We start from the raw sequence: 22,169 nt of genomic DNA on the forward strand, positions 1-22,169 counted from the left end.
TGGCTAAAGCTCTACCTAAAAGCTATCATGGTGCCAACTTTCAGCTCTTTATCTTTAAAAATGACAGTTTTAAAAATAATAATTTTAAAAACCTCATTTTTAAAAAAATTCCTAAAAAATCAATGGATGAACGGATCTCTTTCAAATTTGGTGTGGCTAAAGCTCTACCTAAATCCTATCATGGTACAAAGTTTCATCACTTTATCTTTAAAAATGATGATTTTAAAAATAATAATTTTAAAACCTCAATTTTTAAAAAATTCCTAAAAAATCAATGGATGAATGGATCTGTTTCAAATTTGGTGTGGCTAAAGCTTTACCTAAGTCCTTTCATGGTGCAAAGTTTCATCTCTTTATCTTTAAAAATGACAATTTAAAAAATAATAATTTTAAAACCTAAATTTTTAAAAAATTCCTAAAAAATCAGTCAATGAACAGATCTGTTTCAAATTTGGTATGACTAAAGCCCTTCCTAAGAGCTACCATTGTACCAAGTTTCATGTCTTTATCTTAAAAAATGATGGAGTTATAAGCATTTTTGTTAATTCCCATTAGAGCTGCTCTTTGTAAAAAATCCGGATTTCCCCTCCCCCTCCCAGATTTGCCGGTTTGCAACAAAAACCTGGGCAAATCCGGGCAAATCCAGTCATATGGTCACCCTATTTTCATGTGCATTTTTCAAATGTACACATCGCGTCCAACACATTTTTTTGGGCCCACAAATTACAAATAAGCTCAGAAATGTACAGGCATCAACCACAGATTGTGTTCAGGTCCATGTTCAATCTCTAAGGTGCAAACTGGATAAATCCAGATCAATGAGTTTCTCATACATCTCTAGTCCTGTGTGTATGTTTGGTTGGCTCCTCTTGATCGTTGTGGAGCTTGGAGAAGTGGAGTTAAGTGTGGGGCTTCCTAGCCTGCTCAGCTTGCATCTTCCTCTCTCTCTCTCTCTCTCTCTTTGTGTGTGTGTGTGTAAGGGGGTGGAGAATGTAACAACTCCTCACCACATAGAGATACAACCCCAAAGCTGCACAGCTGAGAAGGGGAGAGGTCCATTCTTTCACCCCTTCACTCCCCACCTCCTCTTGGCTTTTCTCTTTCCAGGCTCCCTCTGTCTCTGCCCTAGAGCCCAGGCCTTACTTGATATTTCCCAGACCTGCCTGTTCTTCCTTCCAGCTGTCCTCCACCTCTACTCTCCTTCCTAGGATTATTCCTTACTCCCTTTCCTCTACTCATGGGTAGGAAACATGGTGCCATCCAGATGTTTTGGACCCAATTCCCATAATCCTTAACCACATTGGCCATGCTGGTGGGGGCTCATGGGAGTTGTGGTCCAAAACATCTGGAAGGCATCAGGTTTCCTATCCCTGCTCTGCATCCTCTGGACCAGTCTCCAGTCCTCAGGCCTAGGAGATTCCTGGATGCTTACACCCAGCACCCACCCAATGTTTTAAATCCCCAAAGAGAACTGTGCACTAGGCTATTTTATTTTTAATTTAATTTAAGGAAGTAAAGATGATTGATGAATTAACTGAAGGGGAACTGATTAACTTTTGGAATGGGATCTGGGTGGGAATTGGAAAATTAATTGAGGATGACCCCAAAGTTGTCCTTGACTTGCTTTTGAATTGGTGCTCTGTCAAATTTATGAAACTCCAGTTTGGTACAAAACTGTGAAAGGATTCTTGAAAAAGCTACTCTTTTTTGTGCATTTTTTCCACAATTGTTCAGAGTCATGGCATCTTAACTGAAATTGAACAGAACTTCTGATTTGAGATGATCTGGGGTTGGGCTGAAAATTACATAATTTGTTTTATTTAGTGTGAAATGAATGGGAAATTAATAATAATCTCAATTTAAATAAATCCTCAAAATAGATATAAGCAAGCATATGCAAATATTATGCCTATGGAACTGTGCCCCAAATCTTTTGTGTCTAGCAGCACCCTTACCAGCTTGTGTTTATTAAACACACACACATCTACTTTGGTCTTACTCGTTATTGAAAGTTGGTGAATTTTAGTCAAATCAACAGAAAATTTCTAGTGACAATTAAAGACAAAGAGGCCATTTTAACTGTGGCTACCTTTGCCTTGGTGGCTGTGAAACAAGAACAGATCTTTCTTGATTTCAAGTGGGTGAACTGTTATCAAGACGTTTGTGGTTACGTGCTACCTGCATTTGCGGTGAATGATGGCTGCACTATGCTTTACTCTAGTTCTGTAATTATTTGATCTTAATTTTTTGCCTTTTAATTCTTGCCTCCTCTCTTTGTTGTGTCTAATGGTGAAACAAATACAGGTGCTTCCAGATGGAGAGCTTCTAGTGTAGGGTGACCATATGAAAAGGAGGACAGGGCTCCTGCACCTTTAACAGTTGCATTGAAAAGGGAATTTCTGCAGGTGTCATTTGTATATATGGATAACCTGGTGGAATTTCCTCTTCATCACAACAGTTAAAGCTGCAGGTGCCCTGCCCTCTTTTAAATCTGGTCACTCTAGTATAGCTCCTGCAGCTTTAACTGTGGTGATGAAGAGAAAATTTCACCAGGTTCTCCAGATATACAAATAACACCTGCTGAAATTCCCTTTTCTGTGCAACTGTTAAAGATACAGGAGCCCTGTCCTCCTTTCCACAGGGTCACCCTATTCTACTGCTTGTAGTTAGAAGGCCTTGGGCAGCTGTTCATCTTTTTCTCCTTCATGGACTTTTGGCATCAAGGAAAAGATGGAAGCGCTGTAAGAAAATACAGGAGGATCATGAGTAGGGATGTCAGAGAAATCCATCCAGGGGCTGGAGCTCAATGAGTTTGCATTGATCTTGGTTCGTATTTATCCTGCGGAGCCCAACCCACTCTACAGTGAGTCACGCAAGTTTGCATTATTTGCAATTTGAGCAAATATGTGTAATTTGCACAAATCGTGGCTGTAATTTGTGCAAATTATGCAAATTTGTGCAAATTGCGGTCGCAAATCTATTTGCACAAATTGTGGCAGTCTCCACGGAGCTGGGGGGGGGGGAGTTGCAAATGCAAGCCGAGCCACACACCCTGTGGAACTCTATTGAGCCCAAAGCGAAATGGAGTTCCACGTGACAGACATCCCTAGCCACAAGTAAAAGATGCCATTGTCTGTGAAACCCCGCCCCCACCCACACTCATAAATGCCTGTGAGGCAGGGCAAGGGTTCTGTGAAAGCCTCCGATGGAAGCAGCCTAAGATAACCAGCAGCACACAGGAAGGAGGGACATCCACACCACACAAAGAGCATCTCACCGCTGACATGGATGTGTTTCTCCTCCCTTCGTAGGTGTGGTTTCAGAACAGGCGGGCAAAGTTTCGCAGGAATGAGAGAGCCATGCTGGCCAACAAGAACGCATCCCTCCTCAAGTCCTACGCAGGGGATGTGACTGCAGTGGAGCAGCCAATTGTACCTCGACCAGCTCCAAGACCCACTGACTATCTCTCCTGGGGGACTGCCTCTCCATACAGGTGACTGTATAACATGTCTCTCCACACCACCCTGGGTAGGTCTAGCCGGTGCCTGAATCAATGCTCTAGGGAAATCTAGAAAAACTATTCAGCTGTTCATTATTAAAAAGTGATCTACTTAGTGCTAGTCTTCTATGGGCAATTTGGCATATCTACACAGGACCATGCTTAAGGTGCAATCCTATGCACACTTACCCAGGAGTAAGACCCACTTAAGATAGCTGGAACTACTTCTGAGTAAGCATGCATAGGATTGCACTGCCAGACAGGTTTAGAACTCATTCCTTCTCTCCAGATAACCTTGGTACCCATAGTTCTGTGAGGGGTGGTGGAATATGGATCTCTGACAAAATTCTCAGCACCCTCACCAAACTACATTTCCCAGGATTCTTTGGAGGAGCCTTTACTGGAAAACTAGCTTAAAAGCAACGCAAGCTTGAGGAGTAGATGTATTCTGAAGGCTATCTTGGGGAAAGGGTTACATGGGCTCCTAATCAAAGCACTCCATGCAGATATTAAAAAAAGGGACAGGGGATATTTCAGTCATTGAACCTGCTTTATGCTGTGAAGCAAAATGATTCTGCGGAGGCCTGGTGGCCTTTTCCATCACTTCTTGAAAGCTAAGAGTATGATAAATAAATAAATAAATAAATAAATAAGAGGGCCAAGAGAGGAGTGGGAAAGAGCTGGAGCTCCAGGTGGAACACGGAACATTATGTGCCTTTACTTCAATAAAGAACCCCATTCTACTCCATTGTTACCTTCCTTACTTGGTTTAAATAGCTAATTGTCAATGGAAAAAAAACACGTTCCGAGCACTGAGGCTTTTTCTCCAGAAAGCATCACACTTCAGCATGACCAAGAACTGCTCACTTGATTCTCAGTGGCTCCCAGTTTGGACAAAGAAAAGCATCTACAGTCAGGGAGGCAGCTAAACTTGTTCTTCACCTCAGGCGCTGGAGGGACCGAGTTTTAGAGTTTGACCAGTAGTGCATCCCTTTCCCTTTTCCTCTTCTGAGTGATTGGCTCCATGCATACCTATGCAAGGCAAGGAAAGCCCCCTCTGTGTGAAGACACTCCTGCGGTGGGAGCAATGCCCACTTTCTCCTCTGATATTGCATAGCCCCCATTGCCATGGATCCCAGAAGGGCTGGAACGTGCCACTGCACAGAGGCACCCTGCACCCCACTCCCCCAAGGTCTTGCCACTAACAGACCTCTTTCAGGACAGGTGTTTTGCATATTTGGCATAAATAAGGGACTGAACAGTGTTTTGGAGGTTGGCTGGTTGGTCTGTGGAGCTGGCAAAGATGAAGACAGGGACTGAAAAACATTTTGAGCATGAGCTCCATCACATCTACACTTTTGCCCTCGTATTACCCCCCTTCGTTTCCATAGCGGGTGAAGCCCTGATCACTTACACCTGGGCGCTTTGGGGGCTCATGCATCTTTACACCTCTCCTCCCCTGCGCACCTGCGCACTGGCTATTGCATCTGCCCATGGATCTCCTTCGTACCTCCCCCTACACTTTATTGGTTGTTGTTGGTTGGACAACTCCCACCCACCCCTGCACTGACTGCGATGGACATGGGGCTATTAGGGTGTTGCTCTGCTTTTTCCTCGGCAGTAGCTTCTCTTGTTGCTGAACAGATTTGGGAAAAACAAGGACTTCATTCCCCTAAGTAGTTTTGTGGATATCCCCTGTAAGTCATTAAGTGCCCAGGAGTACTTAATGAGTACACATCTGTACTCAGAAGTAAGTCCCGGTTTGTTCCATTCTGCCCTTTAAATAAATAAATAACCCACTTACCTAAGAGTAAGCCCCACCAAACTCAACGAGGCTTACTTCTGAGTAGACTTGCCTAAGCCTGCCCCCCCAAGTAATAAATGAAACTGTCCCTACTAGGATCAGGACCAGATCTTAGGGGAGAGAGAAAGAGCAGTGATCCCAGGCAGAATTAGGACCACCGAACACTGCCTGGGATTGGGCTGGTAGGAAGAAAGAAAGGAAAGGTGTGTGTGTGTGCATGTGATTCTATGATTCTATGTGTTTGTGTGTGTAGAGAGAGAGAGAATCCCACTTCAGTAAAGTGTCCACCTGGATGGAAAGAGACACGGGGCTCTTGCTTCCCCACTGCTTGACTCAAGGTTGCCTCTCCGCCTCCCCTTGATGCAAAACAGAGGGGGTGGGACCAACCTGGAATAAGAAAAGAAGCTGCCGCTGCAGCCCTCCTGGGATTGGTATCCTCAGCCAACTGCGGAGACAGCTGGTGTCCAAGCCTTGTGAAAAGGGCACCAGGCAGACCTGGTTCCCCTCGCCCCCTTCCTCTCCCCACCTCGCACGGTGCGCCTCTCATACACACTCCATCTGTCAAACATGCATGCACACACACACACACACACACACACAAGCCCTCTGTGGCTCTCTGGAACTGGAATATGTGTTTATTCAGAAGTAAGACTCTCTCTGTTGAATGAGGTTTACTCAAAGGTAAGCCTGCGTGTGACTTTAGCAGTTGAAATCAATGGAATTTAGTTTTGAGTAAGGGAACCAGCAGATCTGTAGTTTATGAACTGGAAGATGCACAGCTTTGCATGATCAAAGGAATGGAAGATCGATCCTACAATCCTTCGCACTGGTGGACTATGGGGAAAACAATTTAAGGGAGAGAAATTTTTTAAAAATCATAAAAAATCAAAGGATGGCCCAATCTGATTCAGATTTGGTAAGCTGAAAGCCCTTTTTAAGAGCTATCACTGTGCCAATTTGGATCTATTTAGCTTTAAAACTTATGCAGATGTAAACATTTGTTTAATTTCCATTTTAAAAATCCCTTAAAATCAAGGGATGACCCAATCAGATTCAAATTGGGCAAGCTGAAAGCCCTCCTTAAGAGCTATCACTGTGCCAATTTGGATCTATTTATCTTTAAAAATGAGGGCGCTGTTGGCAAGGAGGGTGCATTTTCCACTTTTCTTTTAAGGTGAAAATGCCTAATCAGGAGTAAGAACACAGAGTTCAATGGGAACTCTTCTTGCTCCAGATTGACTGCTTATAAACCACATGCAAATTTAATCCATAGATTAATTGATGAATCAACTAAAACACCCTTTTATTGAAAAGGAGAGAGGGAAAGGGGAGGGGAGAGAAGCTACTCAGCCAGCCCAGTCCAGCTTAACACCTTGGTGAGGAAACCAGCCCAGAAAGCATGATGCCAGGTAGCCTCTCCCAACCCCCTAGGGAATGAAAGTGAGGAACACCCTCCCCCTCTACAATGTTACCAATGCATTCCCCTCTCACTCCCCCTCCCTGACAAAGCAAGTCATGAAGCAAAGGTAGTGGAAAGAAAGTACAATAGACCCTTCTTTCATTCAACCCAGCAGCCAGGAAGCAGGAGGAGGAAAAGATTTGAACTTGAATTTAAAAACACCCGCTGGACAAAAGGCGCGCCCCCCTTTTTCATCAGCAATACCGCCCCTTGAAAACACTCCCACAGAACATCAGATTGAAAATGATGGATGAAAATACACGTTGAAGTTTGAGCGGTGTGCTTTCGCATTACTGGAAGAACCGGACTTTCCACGTGCCAAAATAGGTCGCTAAGAGGGGGGGAGAAGAACCACAATCACAGCAGGACATGGTCGGCGTCATCTGAGTCCTTTGCATACAATTCACCATGACAGCAGACTATAACACTGGTGTGATGGAGCTTCACGTCTACTTCAGCCCTACTTCCCCCACCCCCAGCACCCAGGTTAACCCACACTATGTATGCTGTAGGGCTAGCTTGAGTCCAGCAGATGCGTGTCAGTTTATCATCATATTGAGCCAAATGTTCTCCAGATCTGATTTTTGCCTCAGAAGTAGTGATTTGGAAGGTGAGGGGCAACCCACTGAAAAACACTTGATCCTGATTTTGAAGGATTGTGTAACTGTTCACAATAAGTACTTCTTCAATGTAACCCCCTCTGCTGCTGTTTTGGCAGCCTTCCCCCCCCCCCCCGCTTCATTTTTCCTCAGCTCATCCCAGTCAATTAGGACTTTCATACTGGATGTGAGAGTATCAGAGTTAGGCAACTGTCGACATCACTATGGGCTAATGAAGCCCATTAGATTCAGGGCAGTACTTTCTGTATTGCATATGTACAGTCTGAGCCAAATGGGGATCATTCTAAGAAGCAAACAGTTGCTCTGCACTTTTGCAACAATTCCAGAAAAATGCTGAAATGGGGTACCATTATTCATTTCAGATGAACTTTGTTTTGTTTTGTTATGAAGCTGCCTCCTCTCCATTTCGGTTCAGCACTAGTTTGCAGCATTAGCGATGTCTTTGTATCTGAGCAGCTACTCCTCTAACTACTGCCAAATTATAAGCAAATCCCATGTTTCCACAGCAATGGAGCACCCATGCCAAAAGGGAGGAGTGTTCCCAGGTTTCATCACTGTTGCTTTCTTCTCCCACAACACTGGCAGCCACCCTCATCTGCCACCTTCATAGAGCATCCTTTGAAATTCTAAAATTCAAAAAGGGCAAATGGAGAGTTGTGCAAAACTCCTGGGAAACTCTCTTGGCAAAACCCTGTAACAACTGAGTAAAACAAGCAAAACAAATGTGTATCGTGTGGAAAACATAGGCTTATGGCTGGTACGCGTTCATCTTTTTATTGCCAACCAGACTGTGGAAAGACAAACTGGGCCAACAATACACAGGGTAATAGCCACCAGAAAATTCTCCTGTGTACGCCTCTTTGAAATGAATGGCTTTATCTGAGGACCTTGCTAAGTGTAGTGGAGACGAGTTTATTCCTTTTCAAAATGGTGCAGTTGAACCATTCAAACACACATTCAGTGCTCCAATTCCTAGAGGTATTTAGTATAGACATCTCATGTCAGTTCCTGGTTATATACAAACTTCCGCTCAACGCTGGCTCACAGTGAACTCCCAACCTTGACAAGCCAATGGTGGATCAGCACCACAGGCAGGGCGAGTGGGGGACAAGACTGTCCTGCCAAAGATTTCTGCAAGCAACCAATGAAAGGTCTTTCAAAACACCTCCAGATGGCTTGTGCTCAGTAGCCAAGTTACACAAAACAAAGGAAACCCAGGTTTTCTATCCAATTTGGTTTAGGGGAACCCTATAGGAAAAATAGGCAATTAATCCTAACCATCTCATGCAAAACTGTCTATTTTCACTTCTATAGCACTTTTAGTATGCAGAGGGCCCTACAAGTCATTCATCCTTAAACAACCCTTTGATGTAGGCCAACAGTGTTTCGCTTCTTTAATCTGAGAGGCTATTGGTCAAAGTAGATATGGATGTCTGTAGTGTATGCACAGTGGCTCGGGCTTAAGGCATAAGAAGTAGGGGTGTGCACGGACCTCCCGATCCTCTTTGCGCCCGATCCGCAAATTGTGGATTGGGCCCGCTCCGCCCTGCCTCGATCTGCCTGGGGGCCACTCCACTCCGCTGCGGAGCTCCGGCTCCGAATCAGAGCTCCGCAGTGGCTGGGAGTGGCATCAGGTAAGGCCCCCCTCCCTCCTCCCCCTTACCTGTGTCCGTCCGCGGTCCCGCAGCTGCTTCAACTGAGCCCGAGGATTCAACCAGGAAGACTAGGCCCAATAGCGGCAGGGCCAAGTATACCCCACTTACCTTTTTTGCGGAGCTCTGAATCGAGGCGAAGGATCCGCCTTCACCTCGATCTGCTCCGCAATGCTCCATGGCTCCCCCGATCCTCTTTGCCTCCACCTTAAGGGGAGGCGAAGCCCCCCGATCCGCTCCTGCTTCTCCAGTCCGAGGAGAAGTGGAGCACATCCCTAATAAGAAGTGCTCTAATGAGCTAAAACAATAGTCCACACAAATCAGTGTCCTGTCTCCAACAGTGGCCAACTATGGATGGTTTAGGAAGCATATACCATCCTGGTGAACAACTAGTATTTACAAGGGGGCATCTTTAGAGCTGAGCTGAGGAGCCACCAATGTTGGTTGTATCCACTAATTTCTGCAGGAGATGAGACACAGGCAAAGGGCTCTTGAACCTCCTTTTCCCAAGTGTGAACAGCAACAGAGACTTTGGCAAAGCTCTCCCTTGTTGCCTCTGAACTTCTCACTCCCATTTGCCTGTGACATAGCTCATGCATAGGATAAGCAGTTAAAGTTCATAATGGGAGAACTTAGCAGTCAAACATAGAATCATAGAATAGTTGAGTTGGAAGGGGCCTATAAGGTCATCATGTCCAACCCCATGCTAATGCTCTGTTGCTGTTCATGGGCAATGAGCAAAAAGCGTCAAAGTGCCCTTTGAGGGCATCTTATGCCAGAGAAAATGGCTGAGTGAATAATAAGGGAGGGTCTAGTGGCAAAGGTTATGCTAGGACACTAAACTGAGGCCCAAGCTACCAGTTACTTATGACAGCATAACAGCACTATGTGCTAAACAAAATCTCATTTGTTCCTAACGAATAAGACTTAGGCATACTCTTAGCAGTAAAAGGGAAGCTAGCCCAAGTATCTTTCCCTAATAGCCACTGAAGACAGACCTCCCGGAATTCATTTATGTTGTTGTCAGCCATCATGATTGCTTCTACTAGCAAAGGGTTCCTGACTTTTGCTACTAGTGTGTTGATTCACCACCACCACCACCACCCATCCCACTTTTGCTTGTTTTAAACACTCTACATGATAATTTTAAAAGTGTTGCTGGAATGAAAAGGCCCCTGCCCTTAATCTGGGCCAGTAGAAGAAAATCTTTAAAAGTCTACCAACTGCAGAGGCTAAACTCTCGGTGCCCCCAAGAAGATGGTGCTAGTACAACATCAAGATGCTATCACACTCCATAGCAAGACACAAAATGGCCTTTGTCTGTGTCACCATCATACAAGAGCAGCCCAATGTCATGGTGGATGATCCCTTAAGTACAAGGTTTCTGTTGAACTCACTTGGCTTATTATTTCTCCCTCCTCTCACACTTTCTAAAATAGCTCCTCATCCCTCCTAAGATGTTGTTTGCACGAGGGGGTCCCTAATGGATTCTAAGAGAAGACTCTACAAAGGTAACTTTCTGGGAAGGTCTCTTTTGGGCAGAAGCAACATGGTTGTGTGGCCATACCCAGTCAGCTGGAAAGCTATAAGGTTACGGGTGTCCAGCTCCACCCCCAGGCCAATTTTGCATGGAATTGACTTTGCCAGGGCCTGGAATGGATGAGGGATAGTAAGAGAGAGAGATGTCTAGCAGAGGGGTGCACCTGCCTGTCTTTGGTCTATTAGCCTCACTACTTTTTAACCTTGCTTCAGCCTCCAAAAAACTGACCACAACATAATATACAACGATAAAAACAGGAAATGGCCCAAATCAAATAATCCCTCAGGATGAATTCGGAAAGATTTTTTTCCCCAGACACCACCCCTATTCTGCCACTAGTGAGATCCTCTGTGCAGTTATGTGAAGAGGTTAACTCCTAATTGGTTCTCCAGCTTTTGGCAATTGATGTGTTACCTCACTATGTGGGGTAGACAATTTATTAAATTATTGTGAAGTTGCCTAGATAGGTACAGTCATAATGTAGTTACAGAGGGCTTGCCTCACTTTCCTGAGAGCCTTGGTGAAGCACTCTTTTCTCTCAGCAGGTATTCAGGCTCTCCTCTGTGGTCTCTCTGCTTTGTGGGGAGTGACAAGATGGCGGCAATGTTGGTCATGGAAAGTTGCAAAGTATCCCCCTACCCTGCTCCCATTTCACATCCTCACTCAAAGCCATCCCCTCCACCCCCCAGCAACCACTATCTGAATTGAACTTTGCAAAATGTTGCTCAGTTACTGAAGCCTTCCCAGAATCCTCTGCACAGAGATCTGTGGAATTCAGATGCCCATGCGAATGAGCCATCAGAACAAATGCTGGAGAGCACACTCTCCTCAAGCCTCTGTGCTTTTTCAAAAGTGAAGACAGTTAATACAGTCAGCTTGCCTGTTTGTGTGTACAGCCCTGAATGTAAAGTGATGATGTATGTCGTGTGAACTAGCTTCTTGTATCTTGGAGTCAGAAAGCATCCCAGAGTCTCCACTGCCACTCTTACCCAAAGGAGCAAGAGTACCCCAAAAGTAGTTTTGCTTTAGGGTAGATAGGAAGGGATCCATGGTTGAGTTTCAGGTTCGTATTCATTATTTGAATTTTTCCACCATCTAAAGTAAACTGCTGCAAACATCCAATTCTAAGACAGTACTCTGATCTTCCGGTATCTGCACGGTGCTGACCATTATACGCAGTCGATAATATCCAACTCTGCAGCTAGTGCTGATTCTCAACAGACATCAAGTCCAGACAGCCATCGGAGGTCTAAGACACCCTCCCCAACCAGGTGCCCTCGAGGTGTGTTTGACTCCAGTGGTCATCGTTCCCACCCATGCTGACTGGGGATGACGGAGGTTGTAGCCCAACACTTCTGGGCTAAGGCTGGGCTAAGAAGTGCCTGTGCACTTGCTGTAGAATTGACCATATGGCTGTGCCTGAGAGACTACCGTGCTCTTGCACACCTCTTCATTTTGACTAGGCGTTTGTGATTGCCTGTGCCTGCTCAGGCTCAGATCTGCCTACCTCTTCATCAGCACCTTGCAGTTCACCATCTCTCACCTTGCCTTGCCGGCAGCCCTGGCTGTCATTTCAGACCTTGGCCTGAGCATTCCAAATACCTCCACTGGTCTGACAATAGCAGCGGTCCCTTAACGCTTGGGGCTGGCTGAGTACACTGCAGAATCAGTGCCAGGACAATTCCTGCAATGGAAAATTTAACCCAGGGTCAAAAATGTAAAAAAGAAAGGAAGAAAAAGAAATGCTGGAAGCATCTAGAAGCATAGCAATGGATTCCTATACATGTCTACTCAGAAGTAAATTCCATTGAGTTCAATGGGACTTACTCCCAGATAAGTGAGCATAGGTCTGCTATGAAAGATAAGCTCTGACATAGGCCGTAGCTAGACCTAAGGTTTATCCCTGGATCGTCCAGGGGTCAAACCTGTTCATCTAGGTGACACACAGGGGAATCATAGAATCATAGAATCATAGAATAGCAGAGTTGGAAGGGGCCTGTAAGGCCATCGAGTCCAACCCCCTGCTCAATGCAGGAATCCACCCTAAAGCATCCCTGACAGATGGTTGTCCAGCTGCCTCCAGTGCTCAGGTAGGGGCGAACCCTGGATGATCCCAGGATAAACCTTAGGTCTAGCTAAGGCCATAGTTACTTGGATGGAGACTTGTGTTCAAATTCCATCTTAGCCAAGTGCAAGTCACTGTCTCTCGGTTTATTTCACCTATAAATTGGGAATAGGGCTGGCTGTTTGGGGGAAGAACAAGACGGCTATTAAAGATGTTTGGCCAAGCAAGAGCCTTCTTTGGAAATAATGTATGAACTGGAAGTACTGGTGTTAGCAGACTGTGAGTCCTTAGTTTAAGTTGATATTTAGTGGCTGGGTAGAACTGGTGTTTTTATTATATGCTATTTCTTTTCATTTTTAAAGTTTGGTTTTGACAAAAAAAGTCAGATGTTCTGAAATTAAAATAAACAAACAAATAAATACACTGGGAGATTAAACACTGACATCAATGGGCACCAGAATTGAGGCTCAGCAGAGCTTCATTTTAGACTTATTTTAATGCCAACGCTCAACAACGGAACATGTGATGCAGTAATAATTATAAGTGAGTGTTCCTCTGAGCATGTGCAGCCTGCCCTTCCCTCACCACCGAATAACCACAGTTGTTCCCCTACATCTGGGATGTAAAGGAAGGTCTTCCAGATCAGGCCTGTGTTCAGGGGTTCAGCAGCTAGACAGGACAGCCTTCGCGTCAGAAACTGCCAACTTTAATCATGCTGCTGACAATTAGGGTAAGCAAGGTATATACTTTGCAAGAACTGAGCAGCAACAGCTATTGCTAGATCAAAGCAAACCTTTGTGCTAGAGTTCAGGTTACCTAGTATGTTGTTGTTGTTGTTGTTGTTGTATTTATTTGTATCCCGCCTTTTGCCCAATACTGGGCCTCAAGGCAGTATTACAAAGTTTAAAACATACATTTTAAAACATAGGAAAAGAAATGTAAAATAAATAACTTAATTAAAATACACAACAAAATTATAAGTCATTAACATAGATGGAGGACCAAATTACTCTCCAAAGGCCTGCTGGAACAAACAAGTTTGAGCCTGCTTCCAAAAGCCCGTCAAGGAGGGAGCCAGCCTAGCTTCCCTGGGAAGAGAGTTCCAGAGCACCGGAGCAGCCACCGAGAAGGCCCTGTCCCATGTTCCCACCAAGCGCGCCTGTGAAGATGGCGGGACTGAAAGAAGGGCTTCTCCATAAGATCTCAAAGCACGGGCACGCTCATAAGGGAGAATACGGTCTTTCAAATAACCTGGACCCGAGCCATATAGGGTTAAAAAGGAAAAGGAAAAAAAGCTACATAGTGTAAACAAAATTCCCTACCAAATATATTTGAATAGAACAGTTATTGTACCTGTTTGCCTTAGAAGTGACAATGACATCTTTCTTTATGGATGCATTACAGAAAATAACTTTTTCCAGATGCTGTAATTCAAAGTATTGATCACCTGCAGAGCACATATTCAGGTGCAGGGTGATTCCTGATCCAAATGCTGCTACTCTAAATGGGCTAGTAGGAACAACATGGATGGAGGTTTAGTGGGGGATAAGTCTATCGTCTTGCCTAAATAGGGGCAGATGCTCAGCACTCCCCCAAACAGGAAGTATCCCTTTAAACTGTGTACTTCCTGTTTCAGGAACTGTCTTCCTCCTGTTGTTGTTACTAGGGCTGTGCACCCCCTACCCGAACCGCTTCGGGTCAATCCGAACCTCCCCCGATCTGCTCCAGAACCAGATCCGGAGCGAGATCTAGAGATCCAGATCAATATTCAGCCTCTTCCCCACTTACTTGCCTCCGCAGCGGATGGTGGAGACAGGTAAGTGGGGAAGGAGGACAAAATGGGGGGTAAATAAGCCCCCCTTCCCCCTTACCTGGCTCCGCCATCCACCACCGCATGGACCGCGGTGGCAGCGGATGGCAGAGCCAGGTAAGCCCCCCCTCCCCTCTCCCCTGGCTCTGCCACCATCGCCGCCTGGGCAGTGGCGCCAGGTAAGCCCCCTCTCCCCCCCCCACACACTTACCTGGCTCCTTCGTGGTCTGGGCGGCTTATTTCATCTATAAATTGGGAATAGGGCTGGCTGTTTGGGGTCGCAGTTGAAGCCACTGCCCAGACCGCGACGGACTCAGATAAGCTCCCCTCCCCACTTACCTGGCTCCGAAGCTTTGGAATGGTCCGAATCGCTTCGGACCATTCCGAACCGCTTCGAGCTGATCCGGATCTTCCCCGATCTGCTCCGGAACCGGGCTTCAGAGGTCTGGATTGGCCCGCTCTGCTTCGGATCCGGGGATCCATAACAGAGCAGAGCACACCCGTAGTTACTAGCTTTAACATTAGGAAGCCCTTAAAACAGCTGTGTGAATTTCCCTGCCATTATTTTCAGCAAGAGAAGACTTAAACCAACAGTGGTCATTTCAGGAGTCAAGTAGATGTGTTCTCTTCAGTGACCCCAAATCCCAGCTTCAAACCTGCAAGATGTTTGATCCCACGCTGAGCCCCCATTCGTCCAAATGTCAAACAGGGAAAGACATAGACCTGTACATGATGCAGAAATCCACACCCTTTCATGTGTCCCAGCGGAAAACTGTACCTGCCTTTTTTTCTGGGATCTTCCTATACTCCTGAGGATTGTGTGCTTCAATAGGCAGAGGCTTTATTTGCCAGATGTGTTGGACTGCAGCATGGCTGGGGAATGCTGTGAGTTGTAATCCAACACATCTGGAAGGCACCAGATGGGGAAAAGGCTAGCAAAGGCAAATTTCATCATTGCAAGCAAGAACCCTGAATTCCACCAACCTGACCCAGGTGTGAAATAATAGTGATGATGGGTCATGGATATACACCTAGAACTAAGGGACTGGATACCTCTAAGCAATTTTTTAAATATTCCATCACTGAGCACATAGTCCATTCACAAACAAATTGACTCCTGGTTTCTCCCAAGTTTTCTTTGTTTCAGCCATATTATTTGGAAGTGCAGGGTGGGGGAGAGGAAAAAGTATTTTTGTCAATGTTGTTAAATCTTTGGGAGCTTGAAGATCTAGTGCAAATCCTCCAAAGATCTACCAGTAAATCCCATTTGACTTCCTCCTGCCCGCTCCTGTGCAACAATAGTAGACCAGGGCAGGATCTACACTACTGCTTTATAATGGTTTATAATGGTACTGACAACTGTTGGGAATACCGTTTTCAAAGTATTATATCCGGCTTGGTGTAGCTCCGGCCCAGGAACATGGAGGAGTCCTCTTTGTAAATACTGACAGGTATGACTGCAAGGTACGACTGCAAACAGTTGTACTAGTAGCCCCTCCTCTTTGACCTTTAAGAACAGTTGGATGTACAGACACTTGCAGGGGTTCTCTATGCCTTGAGAAAAGCTCCTGCTGAAGATGAAACTGCTGCTAAAGGCAAAAGAGCAGGCCAAACAAATGTTTTTTCTGGATGTTTGGCAAAACTGCTACAAAAGACTGTTCTGATTTCGCCTTTTCTTTTCTTTTTCTTCCCTTTTCTTTGTCTTTCCCTCCTCTCAGCAGTGCCATGGCTTCTTATTCCGCCTCCTGCACCAATACCAGCCCTGCTCAGGGCATGAATATGGCCAACAGCATTGCTAATCTGAGACTGAAGGCAAAGGAATACAGTTTACAGAGGAACCAGGTGCCAACAGTGAATTAGAGACAGCACAGAGCAAGAACGGCCTCCTTCAAGAAGAAAAAGCAACATGTCAAGGGGCAGCCATCCTACTTTGCAATTTGTTCCAGCCCAGAAAACAAAGCAACCCAAACGAAAACTCAGAATTGGGAATAAATGCAGGATCCAAACTAATGAGAAATGTCTTCAAAAGTGACTCTCTTATCCCCTAGAAAAGTCCTCCACTTAAAGTGCTAGCAAATCTGTTTTAGCTCGATATACCACAAGCAACTTCAATGAAGGATACAGAGCTCTTGTTCATCCTAGGAATGACTGCAAACGAAGTACACTGGTTCTGCACTTGAATTTCTCTGTTCACTCTCCCACCCCCACCCTGACCCCGACCCCGACACCTTTAGTTTCGGTGTTGGCCACTAGCTCCTTTTATTCACAGGCCTTCTAAAAAAGAATTTTTGAAGCCAAAGATCTCCCCTGTTCATTGTTGCTTCCATCACTCCAAAGCATGAATGAATCACATTTGAAGTTGTGATCACCCAAATATGCCCGGGTGCCTTCTCATCCAAGCTTGTCTGTTGCCTGGAAATTGCCCCCCACCCTGACCCCTTGTTAGTTATCTGAAGCCAATCTTGATTCAGAAATGTCTTGGTCATTGTTTCTTCTGCCACAGTCTCTTTGGTACTGGTCTGTTGGTTGCAGGACATAAGAAACACCAAATATGAAAATGTTATTTTTGAACCAGTTTCTGCTGATGTAGGAACATACACGTTTTCAAGTCTCACGGAACTCTTAATCTTGATGAGAATGTATGAGTGTGTGCTTGAGTCAGTGTTCTGAGGTACTCAAAAGCCTCTGTATGCTTACAGTCTCTTGGAAATTCCAAAGAGCAGCATTCAGGTTTGCAGGTACTATCAGTGTAAATTAGTTTTCAGTGCAAAAATTGGAGGCCCACTCCAGCATAGAGTTAGGCAGGTTTAAAACCAACCATTTCCGTGGGCTTAAATACAACTAACTCTGTCAGATTGTAGCTTCACTTATCTTTCTTCCTATTCTTTTTATTTCATGCCACATTCAACAGTGTTGTCCAGAATCATTTGATTTATATATACTGTATATATTTATATATATAAGATATACATGCAAGCTTTGTGAGTTTTCTTTTTATTATTATTATTAAACAAAATAAAATGAACTGAGAGCATTCTGGTTGTAAGTGGTCATGGAGAGTTTCTAAACTAATAGACAGGGCTGTGCATGTTTCTGACAGGGCTCTGTCATAAGCCAAGATGAGCCGCCTGTCTCAGGGAGCAGATTGAGAGGGGTGGCAAATTACACCAACCAATCTGCCACACACAGGGATCGCCATTGCTGCCACCACCACTGCATCTCCCAACTGCTGCTGCCCATCCACCATCCAACCCTGAAGCGCGACTCCCGCGGCTTTGCTGTTGTGGTAGGGTGACTGTATGAAAAGGAGGACAGGACTCCTGGATCTTTAAAAGTTGCATAGAAAAGCGACCAGATACAATGAGGGTAGGGCTCCTGCGCTTTAACTGTTGTGATGAAGAGGGGATTTCACCAGGTGCTGTGGTCAAACAAATGACACCTGCTGAAATTCCCTTTTCTATACAACTGTTAAAGAAAAGATACAGGAGCCCTGTCCTCCTTTCCATATGGTCACCCTATCTTGTGGCAATTTCAGACATTATTTGCTCCTGGAGGAAAACAGCCAGCAGCTGTTGAGTTAACAAGCTGCAGTATTCTGATCTGGTAGGGTTCTGAGGCAGCCATGACGCACTCTAGCTGTATCCCAGACCCACTAGGTTCTGCTCCGCCTGTGTCTCCTGTCCTGTCCAGGAAACAGTATTTTAACATCAAAATTCAGCAACACCAGCAAAGAGGGCAGGCAAAACATCAAGTGTGCGAAGAGCTGGGTTGACTAAGCAGCTGCTGTCAATGGCGCATGAGGGGCCAACCCGCTTACCATGGGGTACAGAATGAAGAAAGCTCACCTACCAGGGACAACTATCTGGCAATGAAGTACAGCTGGAGGAATGGAAGATGGAAGTGGATTCCAATAGATGCTAACAGTTCGTAAGACCAATTGGTTGGGATTGCACAGAGTACTTGAGCCAAGCTCCCTGGGGGAGAAGAGGGGTATATTTTTCCACACAGAAAACGTGTGTGAATTTGTCTCAAAGGGATAAGTACAATACCAGGTCTATGGGCTTGAAATTTCAAGGTTTCAACCCCCCTCTTCTTAGGTTTCCAGCGGAAGGAATAAAATTTTAGGATGAGGTTCCATAATCTAGAGAGGGAGCCTATTTTCTGTTTGGCTTGATGGTATTAACACAAAACACAACACAACACACACCAGTCCAACAGATTTTACCCCTGAGGCATCAGGCACAATGAGGTTCTTCCCCTGGTCTGCTCTTGTGCTTTTAACAGCTGTGTATGATTCAGAAATCGGTAGGTGAAGCTTTCCATTGCATGGAGATAAACATCATCAACCAATAATCGCTGCAAGTCAGTTTGGTACAGCAAATTGGGCAGTTCATCAAAGTACGCCTCAGATTGCCAGGTAAATGGAGGCCTAATACAAGCTGTCAACCTTATTGTCAAGAGAAGCTATGGAAAGCCTCCTCACTCCTAGGGAGCTGGGCTCCTACATTCTCTTTTATTATTTATTTTTAATGAAATCATTATTTTATGTTACTATCAGCAGCAGCAGCATTTTCATGGCACTTTTAAACATTCAAAATGCCTCACATATATTGTCTTCTTATAATCCTTCCAGCAGGTAAATATTTTTATTGATGTATTCATTCATTTTTAATAATATTTTGGTTTGTTCCTCAATGAGCACTTGAGGGGATGTACAATAAAAAATAATCAAAGAATAAAATGCATAAAAATGCAAAAAAAAAAAAAAAACCATTTTAACATTGTGAACAAATAATATAAAACAAGGAGCAGCATTAAAAGCTCAGTGGAATAATAACATCTTCACTACCTGACTAAGGATTCTATGAAAGAGGCTAATCTAACCTCCTGGAGATGGCGTTCCACAACTGGGGTGCTGCTACATAAAAGGCCCTGTTAAGAGTGCCCACTGTCCTCACCACTCTAGAAGGTGGGACATGAAATAAGGTCTCAGATGATGAGTGCAGATTTCTGGAATGTTCATTTCAGATACCCTGGACCAAAACCATTTAGGGCTTTATAGGTAAGAAGCAGCACCTCAAATTGTGGTGAGAATCAAATTAGAAGCCAATATTTCAAGACCAGTGTTATAGTCTACAAAACATACCCCAGAAAAAGGTCTGGGTACCATGTTTTCCACTAACTGAAGTTTCCAGACTCTTCCTCAAGGAGGAAGACTCTCCTCCAGACTCTCCCCACGAAGAACACATTGCAGTAATCTGAACATGAGATGCTTAAGGCATGGATCACTGAGGTCAGATCCACCATCCTCAGGAAGAGACGTAACTGGCGTACCAATTGAACCTGGGCAAAGGCACTCCTGGCCACTACTTGAGCACTCAGGAGCAGTGCTGGATTCAAGAGCACTCCCCAAGCTGTGTACCTTCAAAGGAAGTGTTACCTCATCCTGAACAGGTTGTACTCCCAATCCCAGGCTGCCAACAAGAATTCATTTTGTCTTGACTGAGCATCAGTTTGTTAGCCCACATCAAGTCCTACAATGCATCCACAGTTGCTATCCCCATGTTGTAGAGATATTGCTTTGTCTAATTTTGGTTTTGTTTGTGAATGATTTAACCCTCTGCATACGTGAAACCGTGGGCTGCTTTGCATGAGCAAATTGGCTGCTTTGCATGAGCGAATAATGGTTCTAATAATCCTCCAAAGTAAGTAACAGCCAAGGGCCCTTTAGATGCCAAATTCTTCTTGCCTTCTTGTTGCCACTGAAGAATAGTCTCCCATAAACTGCTCTAAAAATCCAACCCTGGTATGGAAATATTAAGCTTGGAAATTGGACAGAAATGCTTAATGAACTACAACAAATGTCTCATCTTTTCTGGATCAACTACAACAAAGAGTCAACAAAGAGTTTTAAAGACTAACAAATGTATTACGGCGTGAGCTTTCATGGACTAGAATCTGCTTCATCAGAGAATCCTTTCAGTTGGTTCTAAGTCAGAACTGGGTTTGTTTTCAATTGGGGTAATGCACAGATTGAGTGGAAAAAAACATGCCAATGGTTTCAGTTAGGACTGGAATCTTTATTTACCCTAAATACTCCATAGAGCAGGGCCCAGTTACATGGGATTTCCTTGTCTTTAATTCAAGACCTAGTACTGAAATGCTGCCCATCTGGGGAACAGATTCCACCATCAAATATTGCTCTTAGCACAGCTTATAATACCTGCCCCATTCGTTAAATGGTTATTTATTTATTTATTACATTTCTATACCACCCAATAGCCGGAGCTCTCTGGGCGGTTCACAAAAAAAAAATCTTTTTAATTTAGTGCAGAATTGGATCTTGGAATAAAATATGCGGTATTTGGGGTGTGTGTGAAGAAGTTGCTATATACTGTTAAGCTACAGTGGGGTAAACAAGACTGTGTTATCACTTTGGGTCCCTTAGTTACTAAAGGTCACTGCTAAAGGCCACTAGGTAAGTCACTCAGGCAGTTCACTTAGTCCAAACTTTCCTTAACACTCCTCCAAATAGCCACTGCCACCACCTACCTAATTTCAGAGAGCAGTAGGGCTGTGTCTAGTATCCTTGGCTGTGAACTTCAAAACCAGCACGTGGAGTGAGGTATGCCAACTTTAGAAGCCACTCAAACCAGAACACAGATAGTTGAAACATTTAAACATATATATATATATATATATATATATATATATATATACACACACACACACACACACACACACACACACACACACATTGGCTATGAAGACTGGCTATGAAGGTGGTGCTACGAAGGTGGTGCTGATGTGAGAATTTTGGATTCTGGGACCACGGGCTATGCTACTTGGAACATGGACTGCTGGCAAGGGATGGGTTGCACCTCACAAGGGCTGGAAAGAATATGTTTGGCCACAGCATGAAGAACTTGATCAGGAGGGCTTTAAACTGAATCTTACGGGGGTGGGAGACGTAAACCTCGAGGCAACAATGGATGAAGGCCAATGCACCACAGTACAGAGAACAGCTCCAATAGTGCCCCAAAATAGTGTCCGCAACAATGTAGGAACGAAGCCAGACTATAAAACACATGGTCTTCGATGTCTATATACTAATGCCCAGAGCATGGGAAACAAACGGAACGAACTTGAACTCCTATTACATGAAGGCAAATACGACTTGATAGGTATAACTGAAACTTGGTGGGATGACTCCCATGACTGGAATATAGCAATTGAAGGATATAACTTGTTCAAAAAGAACAGAAGAAATAGAAAGGGAGGTGGAGTTGCACTATATGTTAAAAATACCTATCCCTGCACAGAAATACAGGCGGATCAGACTGGGAGCCCCGTCGAGAGCATCTGGATTAAAATAAATGGGGCAAGGAATAAAAAGAACATGATAATCGGAGTCTACTACCGACCACCCAATCAAGGAGAAGACGAGGATGAAACTTTTGAGAAACAAATTGCCAGTGTTTCAAGGAAGTGTGATGTAGTAGTGATGGGGGACTTCAATTACCCTGATATCTGTTGGGAGACCAATACTACCAAAAGCAGCCCTTCCAAGAAATTCCTGACATGTGTGGGTGATAACTTTCTCCTACAGAAAGTGGAGGAAGGAACTAGAGGATCAGCAATCCTTGACTTGATATTGACCAATACGGATGACTTAATGGATAAAGTGGCAGTTACGGGAACTCTGGGGAAAAGTGACCAC

The 22,169-nt window shown here is 44.5% G+C and overlaps 1 protein-coding gene across 4 annotated transcripts in view; it reads left to right on the forward strand.

The window, feature by feature from the left end:
- PRRX1 (paired related homeobox 1) overlaps nucleotides 1-16,633 on the forward strand; it is a 94,411-nt gene extending 77,778 nt beyond the window's left edge. Inside the window, exons 3-5 of one of the 4 annotated variants that reach the window (XM_063116941.1) lie at nucleotides 3,312-3,493; nucleotides 10,474-10,545; nucleotides 16,168-16,254. In XM_063116941.1, the coding sequence (XP_062973011.1) occupies nucleotides 3,312-3,493; nucleotides 10,474-10,528 (237 nt within the window). In that variant the 3' untranslated portion in view covers nucleotides 10,529-10,545; nucleotides 16,168-16,254. Of the gene's footprint in view, nucleotides 1-3,311; nucleotides 3,494-10,473; nucleotides 10,546-16,167 lie in introns of all 4 variants that reach the window. The other 3 variants (XM_063116950.1, XM_063116924.1, XM_063116933.1) reach the window with 3 other exon arrangements.
- The last annotated feature ends 5,536 nt before the right edge of the window (nucleotides 16,634-22,169 follow it).

This window comes from Elgaria multicarinata, chromosome 1 (assembly GCF_023053635.1).
Source record: "Elgaria multicarinata webbii isolate HBS135686 ecotype San Diego chromosome 1, rElgMul1.1.pri, whole genome shotgun sequence".
Taxonomy (NCBI): domain Eukaryota; kingdom Metazoa; phylum Chordata; class Lepidosauria; order Squamata; family Anguidae; genus Elgaria; species Elgaria multicarinata.